Source organism: Ahaetulla prasina, unplaced genomic scaffold (assembly GCF_028640845.1).
Source record: "Ahaetulla prasina isolate Xishuangbanna unplaced genomic scaffold, ASM2864084v1 Contig19, whole genome shotgun sequence".
Classification (NCBI taxonomy): domain Eukaryota; kingdom Metazoa; phylum Chordata; class Lepidosauria; order Squamata; family Colubridae; genus Ahaetulla; species Ahaetulla prasina.
Genome location: NW_026681942.1, coordinates 5,704 through 28,227, shown reverse-complemented (window position 1 = coordinate 28,227; position 22,524 = coordinate 5,704). Strand labels below are relative to the sequence as shown.

At 43.7% G+C, this 22,524-nt stretch overlaps 1 protein-coding gene across 1 annotated transcript; it reads right to left on the bottom strand.

Annotated features, from left to right (window-relative positions):
* Nucleotides 1-18,425: 18,425 nt before the first annotated feature.
* Nucleotides 18,426-21,934, bottom strand: LOC131187290 (zinc finger protein 24-like). Its single transcript, XM_058161555.1, has 3 exons — nt 21,826-21,934; nt 18,593-19,196; nt 18,426-18,500 (listed from the first exon to the last, which is right to left on the bottom strand). The coding sequence occupies exons 2-3, from the start codon at nt 19,004-19,006 to the stop codon at nt 18,426-18,428; spliced, it is 489 nt and encodes a 162-aa protein (XP_058017538.1). The 5' UTR covers nt 19,007-19,196; nt 21,826-21,934.
* Between the last annotated feature and the right edge of the window lie 590 nt (nt 21,935-22,524).

Sequence of the window (22,524 nt, the reverse complement as noted above, 5' to 3'; positions counted from 1 at the left end):
CAACAGTGAGAACTGGACACGGAACCACTGATTGGTTCAAAATTGGGAAAGGAGTCCACAAGGCTGTATACTATCACCCTGCCTATTTAACTTATATGCAGAACACATCATGAGAAAGGGGGCTAGATGAATCAAAATTGGAATTAAGATTGCCGGAAGAAATATCAACAACCTCAGATATGCAGATGATACCACTCTAATGGCAGAAAGCGAAGAGGAACTAAAGAGCTCTCTTGATGCGGTGAAGGAGGAGTGCAAAAGTTGGCTTGAAACTCAACATTAAGAAAACTAAAATCATGGCATCCGTCCTTTCAATTCCTGGCAGATAGATGGTGAAGAAATGGAGGTAGTGACAGATTTTATTTTCCTGGGCTCCAAGATCACCGCAGATGGGGACTGCAGCCAAGAAATTAAAAGACGTTTGCTCCTGGGGAGGAAAGCTATGGCAAATCTAGACAGCGTACTAAAAAGCAGAGACATCACACTGCCAACAAAAGTGCGTATAGTCAAAGCTATGGTTTTCCCAGTTGCAATGTATGGCTGTGAAGGTTGGACCATAAGAAAGGCTGAGCGCCAAAGAATTGAGGCCTTTGAACTCTGGTGCTGGAGAAGACTCCTGCGAGTCCCTTGGACTGCAAGGCGAACAAACAAGTCAATTCTAGAGATCAACCCTGACTGCTCTTTAGAAGGTCAGATCCTGAAGATGAAACTGAAATATTTTGGCCACCTAATGAGAAAGAAGGACTCACTGAAGAAGAGCCTAATGCTGGGAAAGATTGAGGGCAAAAGAAGAACGGGACGACAAAGAACGAGGTGGCTCGATGGAGTCACTGAAACAGTAGGCATGAGTTTAAATGGACTCCAGAGGATGGTAGAGGACAGGAAGGCCTGGAGGAATGTTGTCCATGGGGTCGCGATGGGTCGGACACGACTTCGCAACTAACAACAACAACAACAACAGTGGCGATAAGAGTGGCAAAATGTGAGTATTTTTCCGCTCTTATTGCATCGGCAGATAGCCGCCCAGCTGCCCTGTTTGGGGTGACCCGCTCCCTCCTTCTTCAGGAGGCGCGGGATGACCCCTTGGAAGGGCGTGCTGAGGATTTTGGACAATATTTGCACGATAAAATCGCTCAGATCCGGGATAGTCTGGACTCAGACTGGGTAGATTTGGACGGGATAATGGAGGTAGGTCTTGAAGATATTATTTGGGAAGAGTTCGATACTGTGCCTCCCGAGGATATGGACAGGATACTGAGGAAGCTGAATGCGACCATATTTATTGGACCCATGTCCCTCCTGGTTGATACTGGCCACACAGGCGGTTACACAAGGCTGGCTACAGGGAATTGTCAACACTTTTATTTATTTATTTATTTTATTAAATTTCTATACCGCCCTTCTCCCGAAGGACTCAGGGCGGTGTACAGCCAAAATAAAACACAGAATATATACAATTAAAAGAATTTAAAATGAACTATTACTATATGGCCGATAATTTAAAACATTTAAAAATTTAAAATATTACTAAAACCCCAATTTAAAATCAACTATTTATGCCATAAAATCCTTGATGGAGGGTGTCTTCCCTACCACCTTGAAAGAGGCGGTGGTGAGGCCCCTCCTCAAGAAGCCCTCCCTAGACCCAGCAATTTTAGCGAACTATCGTCCTGTCTCCAACTTTCGTTTTGTGGCGAAGGTTGTTGAGAGTGTGGTGGTGTGTCAGATCCCCCAGTACTTGGATGAAACTGTCTATCTTGACCCGTTCCAGTCTGGCTTCAGGCCTGGGTACAGCATGGAGACGACTTTGGTCGCGTTGGTAGATGATCTTTGGACGGGTCGTGACAAGGGTTGTTCCTCTGCCCTGGTCCTATTAGATTTCTCAGCTGCTTTCGATACCATCAACCATGGTATTTATTTATTTATTCATATTTTATCTTGCTGCGACGGCTGGGGGGTTTAGGAGTGAGGGGCACCGTTCTTCGGTGTTTCTCCTCCTACCTTTCTGACCAGTCGCAGATGGTATTGGCAGGAGGGCAGAGATCGGCCGCGAGTCACCTCATGTGTGGGGTGCCACAGGGGTCAGTTTGCTCGCCTCTTCTGTTCAACATCTATATGAAGCCGCTGGGTGAGATCATTCATGGTTTTGGGGTGCAATGCCATCTGTATGCTGATGATATTCAGCTGTACATTTCCACCCCTAACCACCCCAACGAAGCCGACAAAGTGATGTCCCAGTGTCTGGAGGCCGTGCGGGTCTGGATGGGGAAGAACAGGCTTCGACTCAACCCTTCCAAGACTGAGTGGCTGTGGATGCTGGCATCCCGGTACAGCCAGCTGATTCCATTGCTGACTGTTGTGGGCGAGTCATTGGCTCCTATGGAGAGGGTCCGCAACTTAGGCGTCCTCCTGGATGTACGGTTGTCCTTAGAAGAGCATATGACGACTGTCGCCAGGGGAGCTTTTTATCAAGTTCGCCTGATCCGCCAGTTGCGTCCCTTCCTAGACCGGGATTCCTTATGCACGGTCACTCATGCCCTCGTCACTTCCCGCCTGGACTACTGTAACGCTCTCTACATGGGGCTCCCCTTGAAGAGCACCCGGAGGCTCCAGCTGGTCCAGAATGTGGCTGCGCGGGTAATAGAGGGAGCAACTCGAGGCTCCCATATAACACCTCTCCTGCACAAGCTGCACTGGCTTCCGGTGGTCTTCCGAGTGCAATTCAAGGTGTTGATTATCACCTTTAAAGCGCTCCATGGCATAGGACCGGGTTATTTATGGGACCGCCTGCTGCCACAAATAGCCTCCCATCGACCTGTGCGCTCCCATAGGGAGGGCCTCCTCAGGGTGCTGTCAGCCAAATAATGTCGACTGGCGACCCCCAGGGGGAGGGCCTTCTCTGTGGGAGGAAGATGAATTTAGGCTGAGCTAAACTCAATGACTCTAGGGATTTAGAGGTCTTTGCAAAGTCTAGCACTCAATGAGGAAGAAAAATAATAGAAAAGAAACCAGCATGGATGCATAAAGAATCTGACAAATTGAAGAATAAAATAATAATAATAATAATATCTAATAATAATAATAATAATAATAATAATAATAATAATAATATTTTAATTTGTATACAGCCCTTCTCCCGAAGGACTCAGAGGCGGTGAACAGGCAGATAAAATACAAATACACACAATAATTAAAAACATCCCTTAAAAACTAATTTAAATTTGCCCAAATGTTAAAATAACATACTCCCCATAAAATCACAAAACTTTAAAACCCATCAAATCAATTAAAAAAGATAAAAATCAGGCTAGTCCAGCCATGAAATAAATAAGTTTTAAGTTCGTGAAAGGTCCTAAGGTCAGGTAATTGTCGAAGTCCGAGGGAAGTTCGTTCCACAGGGTGAGCCCCCACAGAAGGCCCTCCCCTGGGGGCCAGTCGACACTGTTTGGCTGGCGGCACCCTGAGAGTCCCTCTCTGTGGGAGCGTGCGGACGATGGGAGATAGAAGCCGGCAGTAGGCGGTCCCGTAGATAGCCGGTCCTAAGCCATGGGCGCTTTAAAGGTGGTAACCAATACCTTGAAGCGCACCGGAAACAACAGGTAGCCAGTGCAGTCTGCGCAGGATAGGTGTTATGTGGGAGCTCGACCGCTCCCTCAATAACCAGCAGCCGCATTCTGAACTAGCTGAAGTCTCCGGGTGCTCTTCAAAGCCCCATGTAGAGAGCATTGCAGTAGTCCAGGCGAGAGGTACGAGCATGAGTGACTGTGCATAAGGCATCCCGGTCCAGGAAGGGGCGCAACTGGCGGATCAGGCGAACCTGATAAAAGCTCTCCTGGAGGCGGTGCCAAATGGTCTTCAAAGGACAACCGACCATCCAGGAGCACGCCCAAGTTGCGTACCTTCTCCATCGGGCCAATGATTCACCCCGACAGACAGCCGCATCTGCAGCTGACTGTACCGAGTGCCGGCATCCACAGCCACTCCGTCTTGGAGGGATTAAGTTTGAGCCTGTTCCTCCCCATCCAGACCCATCGGCTTCCAGACACCGGGACAGCACTTGACAGCTTCACTGGGGTGGCCGGGGTGGAAAAGCTGAGTATCATCAGCGTACAGTTGGTATCTCACCCCAAAGCCACTGATGATCTCACCCAGCGGCTTCATATAGATGTTGAACAGGAGGGTGAGAGAATCGACCCTCGGCACCCACATGAGGCACCTTGGGTCGATCTCTGCCCCTGTCAACACCGTCTGCGTCCGGTCAGAGAGGTAGGAGGAGAACCACCGATAAGCGGTGCCTCCACTCCCAACCCCTCCAACCGGCGCAGCAGGATACCATGGTCGATGGTATCAAAAGCCGCTGAGAGGTCTAATAGGACCAGGGCAGAGGTAACCCTATCCTGGCCCTCCAGAGATCATCCACCAGTGCGACCAAAGCTGTCTCCGTACTGTATCCGGGCGGAAGCGGACTGGAATAGGTCTAGATAGACAGCTTCATCCAGGTACTGGGGTAGCTGACATGCCACCACTCTCTACAACCTTCGCCGTGAGCGAAGATTGGAGACTGGCAGTAGTTCCTAAAACAGCTGGGTCCAGGAAGGCTTCTTGAGGAGGGTCTCACCACGCCTCTTTCAAGGCCAGGAAAGACCCCTCCCGCAAGAAGCATTTGTAATCCCTGGAGCCAGCCTCGTGTCACCTCCTGAGTAGCCAGTACTAACCAGGAGGGCACGGATCCAATGTGGTGGTGGTTCAGCCTACCCAGCAACCTGTCCATGTCCTCGGGGTCACAGGATCAAAGTCATCCCAAACCACCTCAACAAGGCCTCAGAACCCTCGCCTGGATCTACCCAATTTTGATCCAATCCGTCCCGAAGCTGAGCGATTTTGTCGTATAGATAACCGTTAAACTCCTCGCGCCCTTGTAGGGGTCCTCCGCCCCTCCTGTTGAAGGAGGCGGGTCACCAGGCTGGGGGCGGCGGTTATCTGCCGGCGCAATGAGGGAGGAAGCGTGGGGCAGCAGCCCTCATTGCCACTAGGTAGGTCCTATGGGACCTAACTAGTGTCGGTCAGCCTCAGGCGGCTGGATCTCCAGGCACTCTCTAGGCGTCTTCTCCGGCGCTTCATCTCCCTCAGCTCCTCGGAGAACCAAGGAGCTGGTTGAGACCGGCGCGGGTCAGAGGCAAAGGCGACACGGTCCAAAGCTCCAGCGGCCCGTTCCCAGGCCGCAACTAGTTCTTCAGTCGAGTCGTGGGCCAGGTGCTCGGGAAGCGGCCCAAGCTCCGTCAGGAACCTCTCCGGGTCCATCAGGCGCCTGGGAACCAGCATTGGTTGGTTCCGTCTCCCTGCGGTGGTGGGTAGCGGTCAGAAAGTCTAGGCGAAGGAAAATGATCTGACCATGACAAAGGTTCAACAACTAAATCATTTAAAACCAGATCATTAGACCACTGGCCAGAGATAAAAATCAGGTCTAGGGTGCCTCCCCGGCGTGGGTAGGGCCGTCAATTAATTGAATCAGGTCCATGGCCGTCATGGAAGCCATGAACTCCTGAGCTGCCGAGATGCTAGCGGCTGATGGCAAATTGAAATCCCCATGACCAACAGTCTGGCGGTTTCAACTGCCAACCCGGCCAGCAACTCCAACAGCTCAGGCAGGGCTGTAGTCACGCAGCAAGGAGCCAGGTACGTGATCAACAAGCCCACCTGAGTCCTACGACCCCACTTCACGTAGAGGGATTCACACCCAGCTATCTGAGGCACAGTGGTTTCCCTCGGCTCGAGACTCTCCTTAATAATAACCGCCACCCCTCCACCCTACCCTGGGCCCTCAGCTGATGGAATGCTCGGAAACCTGGTGGGCACATCTCCACTAGGGGGACCCCCTCTTCTGTGCCCAACCAGGTCTCCGTAATGCCCATAACGTCCACGGTCCCTTCCTGAATAAGATCTGAAATCAGGGGGGCTTTATTAACCGCGGACCTGGCATTATATAACATCAGCCGAAGGCCCAGGTCCCGATTACTCTGGCCACTCGGGTCACGGGAAATTCCTGGGGGGCCGGAGCACGCAATCGCTCGTAAACAGCGAGGGCGAGCCCCCGAAACCTGATGTGGCCCCCCCCTTCCGTCATATCTGCCTCTCCCACTTACCGTAGTAATAACTCGACCCTGGCAAACTGGAACGACACCCTCACAACCCCAGGACCTATTAAGTTACCGCCGCGAACACATGGTGGACCTAGCCCCTCCCTGATGGGTTTCCCCCACCCATCCACCCCCCCCTTAAAATTCCCATTAAAACTCCCCTTAAAAAAACAGTTAAAACAGTTAATTAAAAATCCCTAAGTCCTATTTCTCCTATTTTGGCATGCCAAGATGGGGAAAAGCTAAGGCTCACAATGAACAAGGCTGTGACAAAAGTAAAAATAACAAAAAGCTTCTTCCAACATGTTAAAACAAGAAAAGTCAAGGAAACAATTTCATTTGAGAAAGTGCGAAGGTGACAAGCAACAGGAGAAAGCAGATCACTTAACTCTACATTCTTTACACAAAGGGCCAAAAAGGGCAGGGAAACTCAGAACCATGAACTATATCTTTCAAAGATCCTGGAGCACAGGGTGCCAGAGGACTGGAAAAGAGCTGATGTAGTTCATCTTAAAAAGGAAAAAACAGATCCAACTACACCTATCAGCCTAACCTCAATACCAGGAAGATTCTGGAAAAGATAATCAAGCAACGAATCTTAACACCTAAAATAACAAAATATTAACCAAAAGCCAACAGGTTTGTCAAAAACGATCATGCAGATTAATCTTATTGCATTCTTTGACAAAGTGACAAAATTAGTGACCAGAGGAATGCTGTCAATATAATTTACCAGACTTGTAAAGCATTTGATAAAGTAGACCATAACCTACTACTAGATAAAGTAGAAAAATGTGGGTTAGACAACACCACCACCAGATGGATTCATAAGTGGTGACCAACCGCACTCAACGTGTAGTCCTCAATGGAACTACATCCACGTGGAGGGAAGCATGCAGTAGAGTACACCAAGACTCTGTTTTAGGCCCAGTACTCTTCAACATCTTCATCAATGACTTGGACGAGGGGATAGATGCGGAACTCATCAAATTTACAGATGACACCAAACTGGCAGGAATAGCCAACACTCCAGAAGATAGGCTCAAGATACAGAAAGATCTTGGGCACTAATCTTAACATAACATAACATCAGAGTTGGAAGGGACCTTGGAGGCCTTCTAGTCCAACCCCCTGCCCAGGCAGGAAACCCTACACCATCTCAGTCAGATGGTTATCCAACATTTTCTTAAAAATTTCCAGTGTTGGAGCATTCACAACTTCTGAAGGCAAGTCGTTCCACTTATTAATTGTTCTAACTGTCAGGAAATTTCTCCTTAGTTCTAAGTTGCTTCTTTCCTTGATCAGTTTCCACCCATTGCTTCTTGTTCTACCCTCAGGTGCTCTGGAGAACAGCCCAATCCCATTCTCTGTGGCAGCCCCTGAGATATGGAACACTGCTATCATGTCTCTAGTCCTTCTTTTTTGTTAAATAGACATACCCAGTTCCTGCAACCGTTCTTCATATGTTTTCTCCAGTCCCTAATCAACAGTCTCAACATCTCATCGTGGCCAAAACTGGATGCAATATTCCAAGTGTGGCCTTCAAGGCATTATATGGACTAGCACTTCATGATCTTGATTCTATCCTCTGTTTATGCAGCCCAGAACTGTGTTGGCAACAGCTGCTGCACTGCTGCTCATATCAGATGGTTATCCACTAGGACTCCAAGATCCCTCACAGGTACTACTATTAATACCACAGCCGGTGCTTCATTTTGCCAACAAAATGAAAATCAACAGTGAAAAAGTAAGGTTCTACATTTGCCAAGACAAAATGCACAGGTACTGGATATGTGGTGCCTCTCAATAGTAAAACTCGATCTTTCCAGTGGACAACCATTTAGATATGGGCCAGCTGTTCGCTGCCAAAGGCAAACATTCAAACAGGAGGATCAGATCACGGATTTCATAATGCTCCACCTGAATATTCATTCATTTCTTTGATGATCTTGCTCTGGAAAGCAGGAGGCAACAAAGATGATTGGGGACTGGAGGCTAAAACATGAAGAAGGAGAAACTCAGTATCTAGTTTTGAAAAGAAGGACTGACAGACTGTGATATTCCAATATCAGGGCCACAGAAGAGGGGTCAACTATTCTAGGCGGAGGGGGAGAACAATGTGACTCAGGCAGGAAACCTGGAAGGAGATTTCCTGACAGTGACTTGTGTGGGGCACCTGATTGAATAAGATGGTGAAAATATTGGATAACTGTCTTAGTGGTGTGGGTTTCCTGCCTGGGGTTGGACTGAAGACTCAGGTCTCTCTGATATTATTATTATTATTTTTTGTTTATTATTTTATTATTATTATTATTATTATTTGCACTAAAGTACAAATTGAAATTATACTTTCAGTTTTTTCTTCTACTGAACATTCTTAGAAATTTAGTATTTCTATAACAAAACTGAACCTAATCAGCAAACTGCTTAGATTTCCTTTTTGCATCAAGCACAAAGTCCAGGGGTTTCCAGGCTAGGTCTATTCTTTTTGTTGATGAAAACAGGTAATTTTGCATCTCTGCAACTCTTCTTACTAACCTGCCTTCCATTGAGGACCTGTATAACACATGAGTTCAAAAGCTGTGAGAACCCTCGCATCCTGGACATAAACTGTTTCAACTCCTACCTCAAAACAACACTATAGGCAGGGGTCTTCAGCTTTAAGCCTGGACTTCAATTCTCAGAATTCTGGGGTTTCCAGACAATGTTGCTGATGGAGCACTGCACTGCACACCAGAACAATTAGACGCAAGAACAATTTTTTCCCGAACGCCATCACTCTGCTAAACAAATCATTCCCTCAACACTCTCAAACTATTTACTAAGTCTGCACTACTATTAATCTTCTCATCGTTCCCATCACCCATCTTCTCCCACTTATGACTGTATGATTTGTTGCTGGTATCCTTGCGATTTACATTGACTGTTTCCTAATATGATTTGATTGCTTATTTGAACCCTATGACTATCATTAAGTGTTGTACCTTATGATTCTTGATGAATGTATCTTTTCTTTTATGTACACTGAGCGCATACGCCCCAAGACAAATTCCTTGTGTGTCCAAACACACTTGGCCAATAAAGAATTCTGTTCTATTCTTTTCTATTCCACTCCTTCCACCCATCCTTCTTCCATCATGGGAAATGGAGGGATATTTCCATTTTTGCTTATAAAGAATTTTGGCTGTAGTAATCAGCATGTACAATAACAGAGTTCAAGTTCCTTGTCCTTAAAACAGGGGTGTAAAACTCAAGGCCTATGGGACCAGCCTGGAAATAGCAAGGGACCTGCAGACCTGGCAGCCAAAATTGGGCACTGGGGGGGGGCAATGCCATTTCGGCTGGCAGGGTGCTGCAGGAGGCCTTCCATGAAAGGCCAAGTGGGAATCTGCCAATACAACTATGGAGGGGTGTTTCCCAGAGCAGTTCTGTGATTGGTCAGAGAGGTGAGTCCCAGGGAGGGGGATGTCCTTGTTTATGTGGTGCTGATCCCTTCTTATCTATTGGCTGTTGGAGGAGAGGTGTGTCTTTTTCTTCCCTTCCTAGGTTTCCTATTGTCTTCTTTGAATGGTGTGTAAATGTGATTTATCCCTCTGTGTCTATTGAAAAAACAGAGATTTAGGACAAGGGTGTCAAACTGGATTTCTTTGAGGCCTGGATCAACATTGTAGTTCTCCTCTGTAGGCTGGCAGGGGAGGGAGGGGGAGAGACAGGACTGACACATCTTGCAGTACCCTGCCAGCCAAAATGGGATGAGGGGGCCCGCACGCACCCCCCCCATTTTCGGCCTGGACAGCCTCCTGCAGCAGTTTGCCAGCCAAAACAGGCTGCCAGAGGAACCGCAGGCCAGTCCTTTGCTATTTCCAGGCCTGTGTTTCGTGCAGACCCTCTAAAATGCCTTATTTAAACTGAAGGTTTCGCTTTATATTCTAGTTTTCTTCCCCATCTTTTTTCTCCTCAGCCCTCGTGACAGAATTCTGCTCTCAGATGCAAAGAAATGTTTTTTTTCCCACTAGCTGATGAATTTCTGGCTTTTTTGCAACCTCTGAAAATGGAGGTTGAAGGTGGCAGGTAGGAAGGAGGGGGAGAATGGCAACCTGGATCCTCTCCTGCTGAGATCCTCCCTAGCTTCCTTTCAGGGTCTCCTTTTCATTTGGAGGCAGAGGGAAGGGATGGAGACTGGCACAATTCTTAGATGGATTAATTGGGGGGGGGGGGTTGGCGGTCCTGAGTGAGCCTCCCCCAAGAGGGTCCTTAAAAGGTCTGTTCCGGCTCCAAGTACTTTGCTAACGATTTCTCAGTTTTGAGAGATTGTTTTTAATAACTCTTAATTTAAAACAGGGCTCTAATCTGGTTGCCACCCAGACAAAGAAAAACATTTCAGGTGTGGGCTATTATTGTTTTTTCATAATAAGCCCATTTGCATCTGGGAACATTAAAGATCTTTGTGGAATAGCTAAAAAGAAGGCAGTGGCTTTACAAGTGAAAATTGTGACTGTTTGAGCAAAAATGCAAATTCTGGATGAGAAAAAATATTTCAGCAAGAAAATGGATGGAGCATTTTTAGGTAAGTGGAAACTGAAGAGTTTCAAATTGGCATTTTATTGAAAACACCTTCAACTCGTATAGATTACTTTTAGTAGTTAATTCATCCTTCTGAGGTTGCTGAAATGAGGACCCAAATTGCTGGGGACTTTGCAAATTGCTCAGAGATAAAGTGATAAAGCATTGTGGAGTAGTATATAAATCTAAGTGGAATTGCTATTGCTATATAGTTTCTCCTGAGCGTGGATCCTTTTATGAGAAGTAAGAGGACCATTCTGAACAAAGCTCTTTCCACATTCCATGCTCTTATACGGCTTCTCTCATAAGTGGATCCTCTTATGGGAAATAAGATCTCCTCTTTCAGGAAAGGTCTTTCCACACTCCATACATTTAAATAGTTTCTCTCCCGTGTGGAGCTTTTTGTGGCTTCTAAGTCAACTGCTATGAGCAAAGGTCTTTCCACACTCCATGCATTTATATGGTTTCTCCCCTGTGTGGATCATCTTATGGGAAGTAAGTTTACTGCTCAGAGCAAAGATCTTTCCACACTCCATGCATTTATAAGGCTTCTCCCGTGTGGATGATCTTATGGGAAATAAAATGACTTCTTTGGGCAAAGATCTTTCCACACTCCATGCATTTATATGGTTTCTCCCGTGTGAATCCTTTTATGGGAAATGATGATTTCTTTGAGCAAAGGTCTTTCCACACTCCATGCATTTATACGGCTTCTCCCGTGTGATCATCTTATAGGAAATAAGATGAGCTCGTCGAGCAAAGGTCTTTCCACATTCCATGCATTTATATGGCTTCTCCCCTGTATGGATCATCTTATGGGAAGTTACTGTACTATGAGCAAAGGTCTTTCCACACACTATGCATTTATACGGCTTCTCTCCTGTGTGGATCATCTTATGGGAAGTAAGTTTACTGCTCAGAGCAAAGATCTTTCCACACTCCATGCATTTATATGGCTTCTCCCCTGTGTGGTTTCTTTTATGGTTAGTAAGTGTACTGCTATTAGCAAAGGTCTTTCCACTCCATGCATTTAATGGTTCTCTCCTGTGGATCTTTTGTGTTAAGTCCAGTTCTCTGAGTAAACATCATTTCACACTCTGTGCATTTATACGGCTTCTCTCCTGTGTGGGTCATCTTATGGGAAATAAGATATCTCTAGAAAGGTCTTTCCCCACTCCATGCATGTATATGCCCCCTCCCTTGTGTGGATGATCTTATGGGAAATAAGATGACTTCTTTGGGCAAAGGTCTTTCCACACTCCATACATTTATATGGTTTCTCCCCTGTGTGAATCCTTTTATGGGAAATAAGATGACTTCTTTGAGCAAAGGTCTTTCCACACTCCATGCATTTATACGGCTTCTCCCCTGTGTGGATCATCTTATGGGAAATAAGATGAGCTCTGAAAGGTCTTTCCACTCCATGCATTTATGGCTTCTCTGTGTGGACATCTTTTTACTGTTCTATGAGCAAAGGTCTTTCCACACTCCATGCATTTATACGGCTTCTCTCCTGTGTGGATCATCTTATGGGAAATAAGATTATCTCTTCGAGCAAAGGTCTTTCCACATTCCATACATTTTAATGGTTTCTCCCCTGTGTGAATCCTTTTATGGATAGTGAGTTGCCCGCTTATTCTAAAACATTTTCCGCATTCCAAACATTTATAAGGTTTCTCTTTTGTGTCAATCGTTTTTTCAGATGTAAGGAAGTTATTTCCAAGAGAAAGAATGAATGTCCCATTGTAATTTTGTCCGTTGTGTCTTCTTATAGCATCTTCTCCTTTATTTTGGGTTAAATAGTGTTCATTTACTTGTATGTTAGCTTTGATTAGCTTCACACTTTTCTCAACATATTTTTTCATTATTTTCTCTTGTTGGGCAAGAAAGTCTTCCATCGGAGCATCGGTGGAAAACGAACTTTCCTGATTCCAATTCTTTGACTGGTTTCTCTCATGGCTTCCTAATTCCATTCTTCCAAACTTCTCTGTTCCATCTTTAGCATAGATCAGAACGTTCTGAAATCTTGATCCTCCTGCCCATTATTACCTTCAAAGCAAAAGGGAAATGAAAATGATCACAAGGTTAGAGAAAAAGATCATAGTGTAGAAAGTCAAATGAATTTCCTTCTGAGTTTCTCCCAAATTCCATTAGGTTCTATGTTTGCATGCTTACAGTGGTGTGATAAAGACAGGATGATTTCTATATTCATAAGTCATGAAAGCTTTGAAAATATCTAGAAAACATCTCTTTCTTTACAATTATCTATGGTATATATATGCAAATCTCACTTGGTCAGTTTTCAGTTAAGGAATAGAATGGAATAACAAGAGTTGGAAGGGACCTTGGAGGTCTTCTAGTCCAACCCCCTGCTTAGGCAGGATCACTTCAGACAAATGGTTATCCAACATCTTCTTAAAAACTTCCAGTGTTGGAGCATTCACATCGTCTGGAGGCAAATTGTTCCACTGATTAATTGCTCTGTCAGGAAATTTCTCCTTAGTTCTAAGTTGCTTCTCTCCTTGATTAGTTTCAACCCATTGCCTTCAGGTGCTTTGGAGAACAGCCTGACTCCCTCTCCTTTGTGGCAATATTGGAACACTGCCATCATGTCACCCCAGTCCTTCTTTTCATTAAACTAGACATACCCAGTTCCTGCAATCGTTCTTGATGTTTTAGCCTCCAGTCCCCTAAGCATCTTTGTTACTCTTGTCAACATCTTTTTTACATTGTGGCGATCAAAACTGGATGCAGTATTCCATGTGTGGCCTTACCAAGGCATTATAAAGTGATATAACACTTCACGTGATCTTGATTCTATCCCTCTGTTTATGAAGCCCAGAACTCTGTTGGCTTTTTTGGGAGTTGCTGCACATGGCTGGCTCATATCTAAATGGTTCAACTACTATTGAGCAGGGTACCACATATACCGTATCTGTAAGTTTTGTTTTTCTTGCCTAAACGTATTTATTACATTTATTAGGGTGGGTTAATATCAGCCGAGAATTGTGAGAAATGAAACAATTTTGAAACAATCTCCTTCTTCCCTGGTGTACCTTGGAGCAGCTGGTCCACGGTGTCTGTCTGGCAAGTACTAAAGTACTAAAGTACTAAAGTATTTTACTGCGAGATCACATGAGACCAGTAGTGCAAGATTTCAGGCTACTAATCTTGCGTGATCTCACACTGCAGTACTTTAGGCCGATGTTTGTTTAAGAACTGAGGACTGCACGAGATCCAGGGCAAAAGTCTTTAAAAATGAAAAGGCCTTCCCTCTCTTTGCAAAGCACTTTGCCCTGGATCTCGTGCAGGCTGTTAAAAGAGAACAGAGGCCTAAAGCACTGTAGTGCGAGATCACGAGATCAATAATGCTAGATTTCCCACTGATCTTGTATCTCACTACATTAGGCCTCTTTTTCTGCAAATGCACAATAGGCAAAGGAACTGACAGCTGCCACATTTTCCCAATGTGGACCATACATGTAGGTTTAGAGAAGGAAAACAAGAAAAAATAGTTTTTGGCCTCTGCATTCTGTTTTCCCTCCCTGATGCAGAAGGCAAAATGGGACACATGGTGGGTTTGGGAGGCCAAAAAACAGGCCCATATTCCTCTATAAGATGCTGACATTTAGCCATTTTCTGTAGCATCTTATAGTCATCTTTTTTGTGAATAGATACAAATGTTGCACTCTGCTGTCATTTGTAAGTGAACAACGGCCTGGTCAACACATAATTTGACTGGTTCTCAGGACTAGGAGGGCTGGTCGTAACTTGGACAGTCCTAGGTGAACTGAACTCGGAGATTACCTATACCCTAGGATGTCTGAGTCACACTGCATTTTGTTCTTGGATTGGGAGAATGCTCTTCCATGGGCTGAGTGAAAGTTCTGTTCTCACACAATTTTGGAGGTTTCAGAGAACAAATGACATTCCTCTCACATGACTTCCAGAGGACACATAAAAGCACCTGTCTTTTCAGCCTCCACAGATAAATTCAAATAGAAATGGAAAAATAGAGATAAGAAATGGCACAGAAAGCATCTAAGTAAGAGACATTGACTCTTCCTTCCTTGAGTACAAGGCCAGATCCTTTCCTTCTCCCTCCCAGGAGACAGTATCTGATTAGTGTTTTTAATAAAAACTATAATCTGTCTTCTTGAACTCTCTGATTGGGGACTAGAAACTCTTAGAGAGACCCATTCCTATGGTTTTCCATGACTTGAATGCAAGCTTTCTGGTCGGATCCAGCGAGACCATTCCTCCTCAGAGGACACAGACCTCCTCGAGGACAAGACTCTCCTGAACATGGAAAAAAAAACAGAACAGGAGGATTTATCTGTTCATCTTCATCAATGATTTAGACAAGAGGACTTCCTGTGACTTTTGAGGATAAGACATTGGCCCTGGATAGATAGAGACAGCGAAAATCAGCTGTCAGGACTTTCATGAAGAGGAATGACATCTGAAGAACTAAAGCACAGGAATGATCCTACTTGAAGGAAGAGTTTGTAGCAAAGGATCTAGTATTTTTTTTGTCAGAGCAAAAAACATCTGATCAATATTGAGTTTAAATGGTTTTCACTTAAAGACAGAGCAATCAGGAGGCATAGGTTTAAGTAAGACCTCAAGAGATTCCTTTGAGAAGGAAATGGCGTCTGAGTATAATCTGAAGTGAAAGTCAAAGGTGTTTATTAACACTGTTACAGTTTATAAGAATTGCTGGTTTATGCTTATATGAAGAAACTATAAAGTGGCTGGAAGATTTACAACTGATCTAATTTATCCAAATACTGTGTTTATGGAAAGACTTTGACTTTGTTTCATTATAAAATTAAAGTAAGATGGTTTCTGTCAATATACAGCCTGTTTTCAAGGAAGTTGGGGATTGGTTCAATTATAAATTACAAGAGGAGCTGAAGATTTCTGAAGGCTCAAATTTCTATTCAGCATAAAAATTAAGGAAATTGGGAAAATATTGAAAATTAAGACTTTGTTCAGCTGAGGATGAAGATAGAAGTGCTGGCAGCATTTAAGACTCCTGAATACACAAAACAATTGGGTGAAAAGTGGAAGAGATGGATCAAGTTAATTGAACTTGCAAAACAGAGGAGTTTCAGACCAAGGCAGAAATATAAAGCAGTTGGATGATAGGTTGAAAATTAATCAAGTTAATTTGGACTTAAAAATAAAATAGAGGTGCTAATCAAAGGAGAGAGAGCAGAAGAAAGAGCTACTATTGCAATACAGTTATGAATTTGCATTGAGAGTAAGATTTAAAGATAAAGAGGACTTAAAAAGATTTTAGGCTTTTACAGCTGATTGGACAGAAACCAGCGGACTTTGAAATCAAATTGAAAATTACTTTAATTCATGGATTTGAAAGCAGAGACATGCTAGCTGTTAATTTATTTTACATCTAAAGATTGAATGAAATTTCACAGTTTCTTATAAAATAAAATTCAAATATTGGGACAAGAGGTATTGGTATTGAAGAAATTCCTCCTAAAGTATTGAAATAGAAAAGAATATGCTTTTGGTCAGCTTAAAATCTCAGATACATAGATGGAATGTACCAGCTAAATTAACAGTAAACTAAAGGGAGGAGATATTGTCTTAATACAGTTTTAAAGCAAAATTTTTTATACTGTATTGAAGGTTATTGCCATTGTTAGAAGTTAAGATGAAGGAGAGATAATGCTTGGAAAAAGAAAGCTACCACCTTGGCTATTTGGAGAAGAAACTGAAAAGCCTGAAGATTGTGGTGTAACTCAGAAAACAGCAAGGAGAAGAATATTTTCAAATGAAAAGACTTTCCTTTCATGGGATGGGTAAATTATAACTATTTCTGAATATAAAAAGTAGAAAAGTTATGGATTGTGATAAATTTAAATTGTTTAAAGTTAGGAGGGAATATGGGGAAGAATATGAGGTAAATGAAATTCATATAAGGAAAGATGGATTTATTATTATGTATGAGAATATATAAATGATGGATTATAAGATATCTGAATAAAATATCAACATTGGAAGATGGGATATTGTTTATTACAGAAGATTGGCCTTTAAATTTAATGGACTTAGATGAGAAGGTAGAATTATCACCATATTTGAAAGATTATTTTTGAAAGATATATATAATGGAGACTGAAATAACAAAATACTAAATAGCTTTTAAATCTATTAAGTCCTTCGGGAGAAGGGCGGTATAAAAATCAAATAAATAAATAAATAAATGAATAGAAGGTAATTGTATTAATATTTTCCTTTTTCTTCTTTTTTTATGGAAAAGGGGAGCTGAGGTTCAAGAAGAGGGATGGGAGTTTATGTTAATTAGCATATTTTAGTTTATGATTGTTAGATATGATACCCTGTATTTGCTCTGTGAAGTGGGGGGGAAGGGATGGGGGAAGGAGGGAGGAGGGAGGGGAAGGGTTAGGGTTGGGGGGAGGAGGGGATGTATGGGGAAAAAAATCTTGTAAAACTTTTTCAATAAAAAAAAAAGATTTAGACAAGAGGATAGAAGGGGAACTCTTCAAATTTGCAGACAAGACCAAATTGGCAGGAATACCAACACTCCAGAATATAAGCTCCAGATATAGAAGGATCGACAGATTGGGCCCCATCTAACAAAACGAAATCAACAGTGAGAAATGTAAGGTTCTACATTTAGGAAAGAAAAACCAAATGCACAGGCATAGAATAGGTCAGTGATGGCTAGCCTTTTTCTCTTTGTGTGTCAAAAACTTAAACATATAAAGAAAGGTTGCTGGAATTGGGTATGTTTAGTTTCATGAAAAGAGCATCCAAGAAGCAATGGATGGAAACTATACAAGGAGAGAACCGACCTTCAAGTAAAGAGAAATTTTCTGACAGTGAGAACAATTAATCAGTGGAATGACTTGCCTCCAGAAATTGTGGATGCTCCAACACTGGAGGTGTTTAAAAAGAAATTGGACAGCCATTTATATGAAATGTTATAGGACTTCCTGTCTAAGCAAGGGGTTGGACTAGAAGACCTTCAAGATCCCTACCAACTCTGTTATTCTGTTCCATTGTTCCCAAATTCCCAAAGCAAAGGTATGCACTAAATTAAATGGCTGTGTGTCACACAAGTCCTAATTTTAGGTGAGAAAATGGGCAAATCTGAAAATTGCTTTCACTGAAGAAATATCTGGGGAAGTTTTATCATTAATTCTACAAAACCTTCAGTGCCTTTCAGTAAAGTAACCCCACTTCTGGATTAACTGACCTGGATTAATCCAGTCCAAACAAGGAGGGAAAATAGAAGGAGAAAGCACTCTGCACACCCGCTTCACTTTCTGAAAGGAGAATAAAAATCTAATAAATTTTCCCTTTCTTACTTGATTTGGAGGGTCAACCGCTGTTTGATCTCCATCATAAAAACCAGAAAGCTTCATTCTTTGTTTCTCTGTAAGGAATAAATAATTTCAAAATGTATAATTAACAAAATAGGAGGAGGTATTCTATAGAAAAGAAGAGAGAGCGAAGGAAAGACAGATGGGAAATCAGAGGATCTTCCATTACCTCCTGAGGTGTCCTGACTTGGATCTTCCCAAGGGATCCTCCAGAAAAATAGGTCCTGAGGGGGATTTGATGGGTTCTTCTTTCCCTCAGGATCTCTGATCTCCACAGTGCAGCACTTCAAACAGGAGGAAGGAAAAAAGAAGCAGAATTAATGTACATCACATGAAATAAAATGGATTCTTATATTCGGAACACAACCTCAAAGCCCTCAATATCCATCAGTGACGTTGAGTGAGAAAACAGTGGAACAATGTCCTACAAGAATTGGAGAATTGCCAGAGACGTTTGGGAAGGAGGGGTGAAGTATTCAAAAACACATTCTTTATTCCCTTTGAGCAAAGTCTCACCTGCAACTGGACCTGCTCTTTCTGCTCCTCCGCCTGGCTCAAGAGGAAGCCTTCAGCCAGGGCCACCGCCTGGGAGCTGGTCTCTGCTCCACACTCCCGCACCCACCCCTCCATCTCTGGGGGCAGAAGAGCCAGGAGCTGCTGCAGAACCACCAGGTCCAGCATCTGGGCTTTGGTGTGCTTTTCTGGTCTCAGCCATCGCCTGCAAAACTCATGGAGTCGGCTGCAAAGTCCTCGGGGACCCTCCACCTCCTGATATTGGATGAAATTCCAGGACTGAACTTCTGAAAGGAAGATGGTTTCCTCCTCCAGGATCTTCTGCCCGGTTCTTGCCCAGAGCTTCCCCACTTTCCCAGGCTGAGCAGCTGAAGGGCCTTTTCCGGCTCCCTCCTTTCCCAAAGGTTGTGTCTCCATCCTTTCTCTCTCCTGCAGAGCAACTCCAAATGGCTCCAAGGACTCTGGTGGGTCTTCAGATGCCTTTTCCTTCACAGGAGCATTTCTAGGGCCGCAGGACTGATCCCTGCAGGTGATTCCGCTCTTTTTTTTCTCCCCCAAGAGAAAAGTTTGCCTTGCAAAGACCACAAATGGCTTCCAGTTTCTGTATCTGAGATGGGAAGAAAAACAGAAAGAATTAGAAATTGGGAGATTGGGAGAAAATATGGAACAGAAATTATAAATTAACAAAATCAGCAGCATACAAAGAAAATGCATATAAAATGTTCTACAGGTGGCACCTGCCTCCTTCGAGACTAGCGAAAATGTATCCCTAAATGTCTCCCATATGCTGGAAATGTAAAAATAAAGATGGAACATATTACCATATGTGGTGGTCCTGCCCCGAATCACGTAAATATTGGTTAAAAATTAAAAAGTGGCTACAAGAAATTACGAATGAAGGGGGAGGGGAATTGGGGGGTTGAGGCTAGAGATGGAGTGATGGTTAATGTACAGGGATTAGGGTCGGGTCTGCCCAGTTACCATTTTAGAACTGAGGAGAGAGAGAGAAGGTAGGAAAGAGGAGAAGAGGAAGGAAGAGGGTAGAAGAGGAGAAGGAAGGTGTAGGTGGAGGAGGAGAGGATGTAGATAAGAGAAGGAGAGAAGGTCTGGAAAGTAAAGAAGGTAGAAGAGGGAAGAGCGTTAAAAGGGTGGTGACAAGCAGGCCCGACTAACTGTATATAACTGTACATTGAATGAGTTGTTCACATGATTGTAAAATAAAACTTTTTATGAAAAAAGAAATTACTTAATGAACAATTGCTAGAAAATCTTTTATTGGGGATTTTAAAAAATACTTGAAGAGTATAAAATATTTAATACTATATATATTAACTGCTGCTAGGATGGCCTTTGCTCAATGTTGGAAACAGCCATGTGTGCCTCAGAGACTTATTATACAAAGATTATGAATCATGCAGAAATGGACAAACTAACTCTGAGTCTGAAGGGTAAAGAGACATCAGTATTTTATGGTATATGGGAACGGTGGTATGGATGGATGGAAAGGAGATAGGAATATTTAGTTACTAAGCATAATCAATAGATAAAATAAGAATACAAATATGTAGAATTTAATGTTTGTCATTATTGCACGGATTATTGTCAGATGAAAAACACCACAAATAGCTGTTAAATGATATAAGCTTTTCTTTTTCCTTTTTTTATGCTTTTAATATAAAAAAGTTCAATAAAGTATATTTAAAAAAAAAAAAAGAAAGAAAGTGGGATTCAGCCACTGAGCGACCTACACCCAACCTGCCCGTAGCCCCAAGCGGCTCATGCCAGTGCAGGGCCGAGGTCCCCCCAGCAGAGCCGGGATGGAGGCCGCTGGAGAGGCCTCCCCGCTTCTCTCCCCCTCCGGAGACAAGATGGGGCCCTCGGGGAGCCTGGTGCGAATCCTGCCTCCTCCTCGCCCGGCTTCTCTCCTCTCCTGCTGAGCCTCCGATCCTCCCCACTCTTGCGCTTTGATCCCAGCCTGCAGGAGAGGGGTGAGCATGGAAGAGTCACCCGGGCACGCCTGGATGGTTCCCCCGCTGTGATTCTGCAGTTTCTCAGCCTTCTGGCTGAAAGGAAGAAAACAAAGAGAAAATTACAGGTTATAAATGTGGGTTTATAAAAATGGTAATCTGAGAATGTGTTTATTTTTCATTAGCCTTGCACAATTACCCAAAGAATTCCCAAAAGCTACAGGTACCTGAACAGACTTGTAAGTGGATCACAAGCTTCCTAACAAACAGGAAGCAGCAGGTAAAGCTAAGCGGGATCACTTCAGATACCTGTACAATTAGCATAGGGGCCCCCCAAGGCTGTGTGCTCTCCCCACTTCTCTTCTCTCTGTATACCAATGACTGCAATCTCCAACGATCCATCTGTTAAACTACTGAAGCAGATGACACAACAGTGATTGGTCTCATTCGAGACAATGACGAATCCGCATATAGACGAGAGGTCGAACGACTAGCCTTGTGGTGCAACCAAAACAATCTGGAACTGAACACGCTCAAAACCGTAGAAATGGTGGTAGACTTTAGGAGAAACCCTTCCATACTTCCACCTCTCACAATACTAGACAACACAGTATCAACAGTAGAAACCTTTAAATTTCTAGGTTCTATCATATCACGAGATCTAAAATGGACAGTTAACATCAAAAACATCATCAAAAAAGGACAACAAAGAATGTTCTTTCTGCGCCAACTCAGTAAGCTCAAACTGCCCAAGGAGCTGCTGATTCAGTTTTACAGAGGAATTATTGAGTCTGTCATTTGCACCTCTATAACTGTCTGGTTCGGTTCTGCAACCCAACAAGAAAAACACAGACTTCAGAGGATAATTAGAACTGCAGAAAAAATAATTGCTACCAACCTGCCTTCCACTGAGGACCTGTATACTGCACGAATCAAGAAGAGGGCAGTGAAAATATTTGCAGATCCCTCACATCCTGGACATAAACTGTTTCAACTCCTACCCTCAAAACGATGCTATAGAGCTCTGCACACCAGAACAACTAGACACAAGAGCAGTTTTTCCCCGAAGGCCATCACTCTGCTAAACAAATAATTCCCTCAACACTGTCAGACTATTTACTAAATCTGCACTACTATTAATCTTCTCATCGTTTTCATCACCAATCTCTTTCCACTTATGACTGTATGACTGTAATTTTGTTGCTATCATTAAGGGTTAAATTGCAACCTATGACCCTCATTTGTGTTGTAAATGTTGTACCTTTGTACCTTTGATGAAGGTATTTTTTTTCCTTTTTCTTTTATGTACACTGAGAGCATATGCACCAAAACAAATTCCTTGCGTGTCCAAACACACTTGGCCATTAAATTCTATTCTATTCTATTAATCCTCAAGCGACCTCTCTCACTCGGGCCCTTCCGATCCAGTTCTGCAGGAGAGGGCGGCTGGGGAACATGGGACCTAAGAGCCCCCTCACCTGTTTCTGGATGTTCTCGCAGCCTCCGCCTCCTCCGGGGTCCCAGAAAGGACGAGAGTCCAGAGACTGTGTGATGTTTCAGCCTCTCTGAGAGTCAGATGTGACGCCCTCCACCAATGGGAAGCGCCTTCCCTGGCAGAGGCGCCCTGGTGACTTGAAGTGCCAGGAAGAAAGGGCGGGAAAGAGGAGCCAGGGAGGGCGGGGATGATGGGCATGGGAAGAAAGGCCCCTCTCTCCATGGCTCCCTGTCAAGACAAAGGCTTCGACCTCTGTGCTTCTTCTCCCGCTTTCATGTCAACCCAAATGCATTCCAGAGCGATTTGGTTGATTTCTTATATATCGCGCATCTCCACTTCCACCTCTTTCCTTCGGTCTGCTTCTTATTGATAGAATAGAAGGGAAGGGAAGAGAAAATAAAAAATAAATATTCTTTCCGGCAGCCCCTGAGATACTGGAAGATGCCGTCATCTCTGCCCAAAAGAGAAAGTGG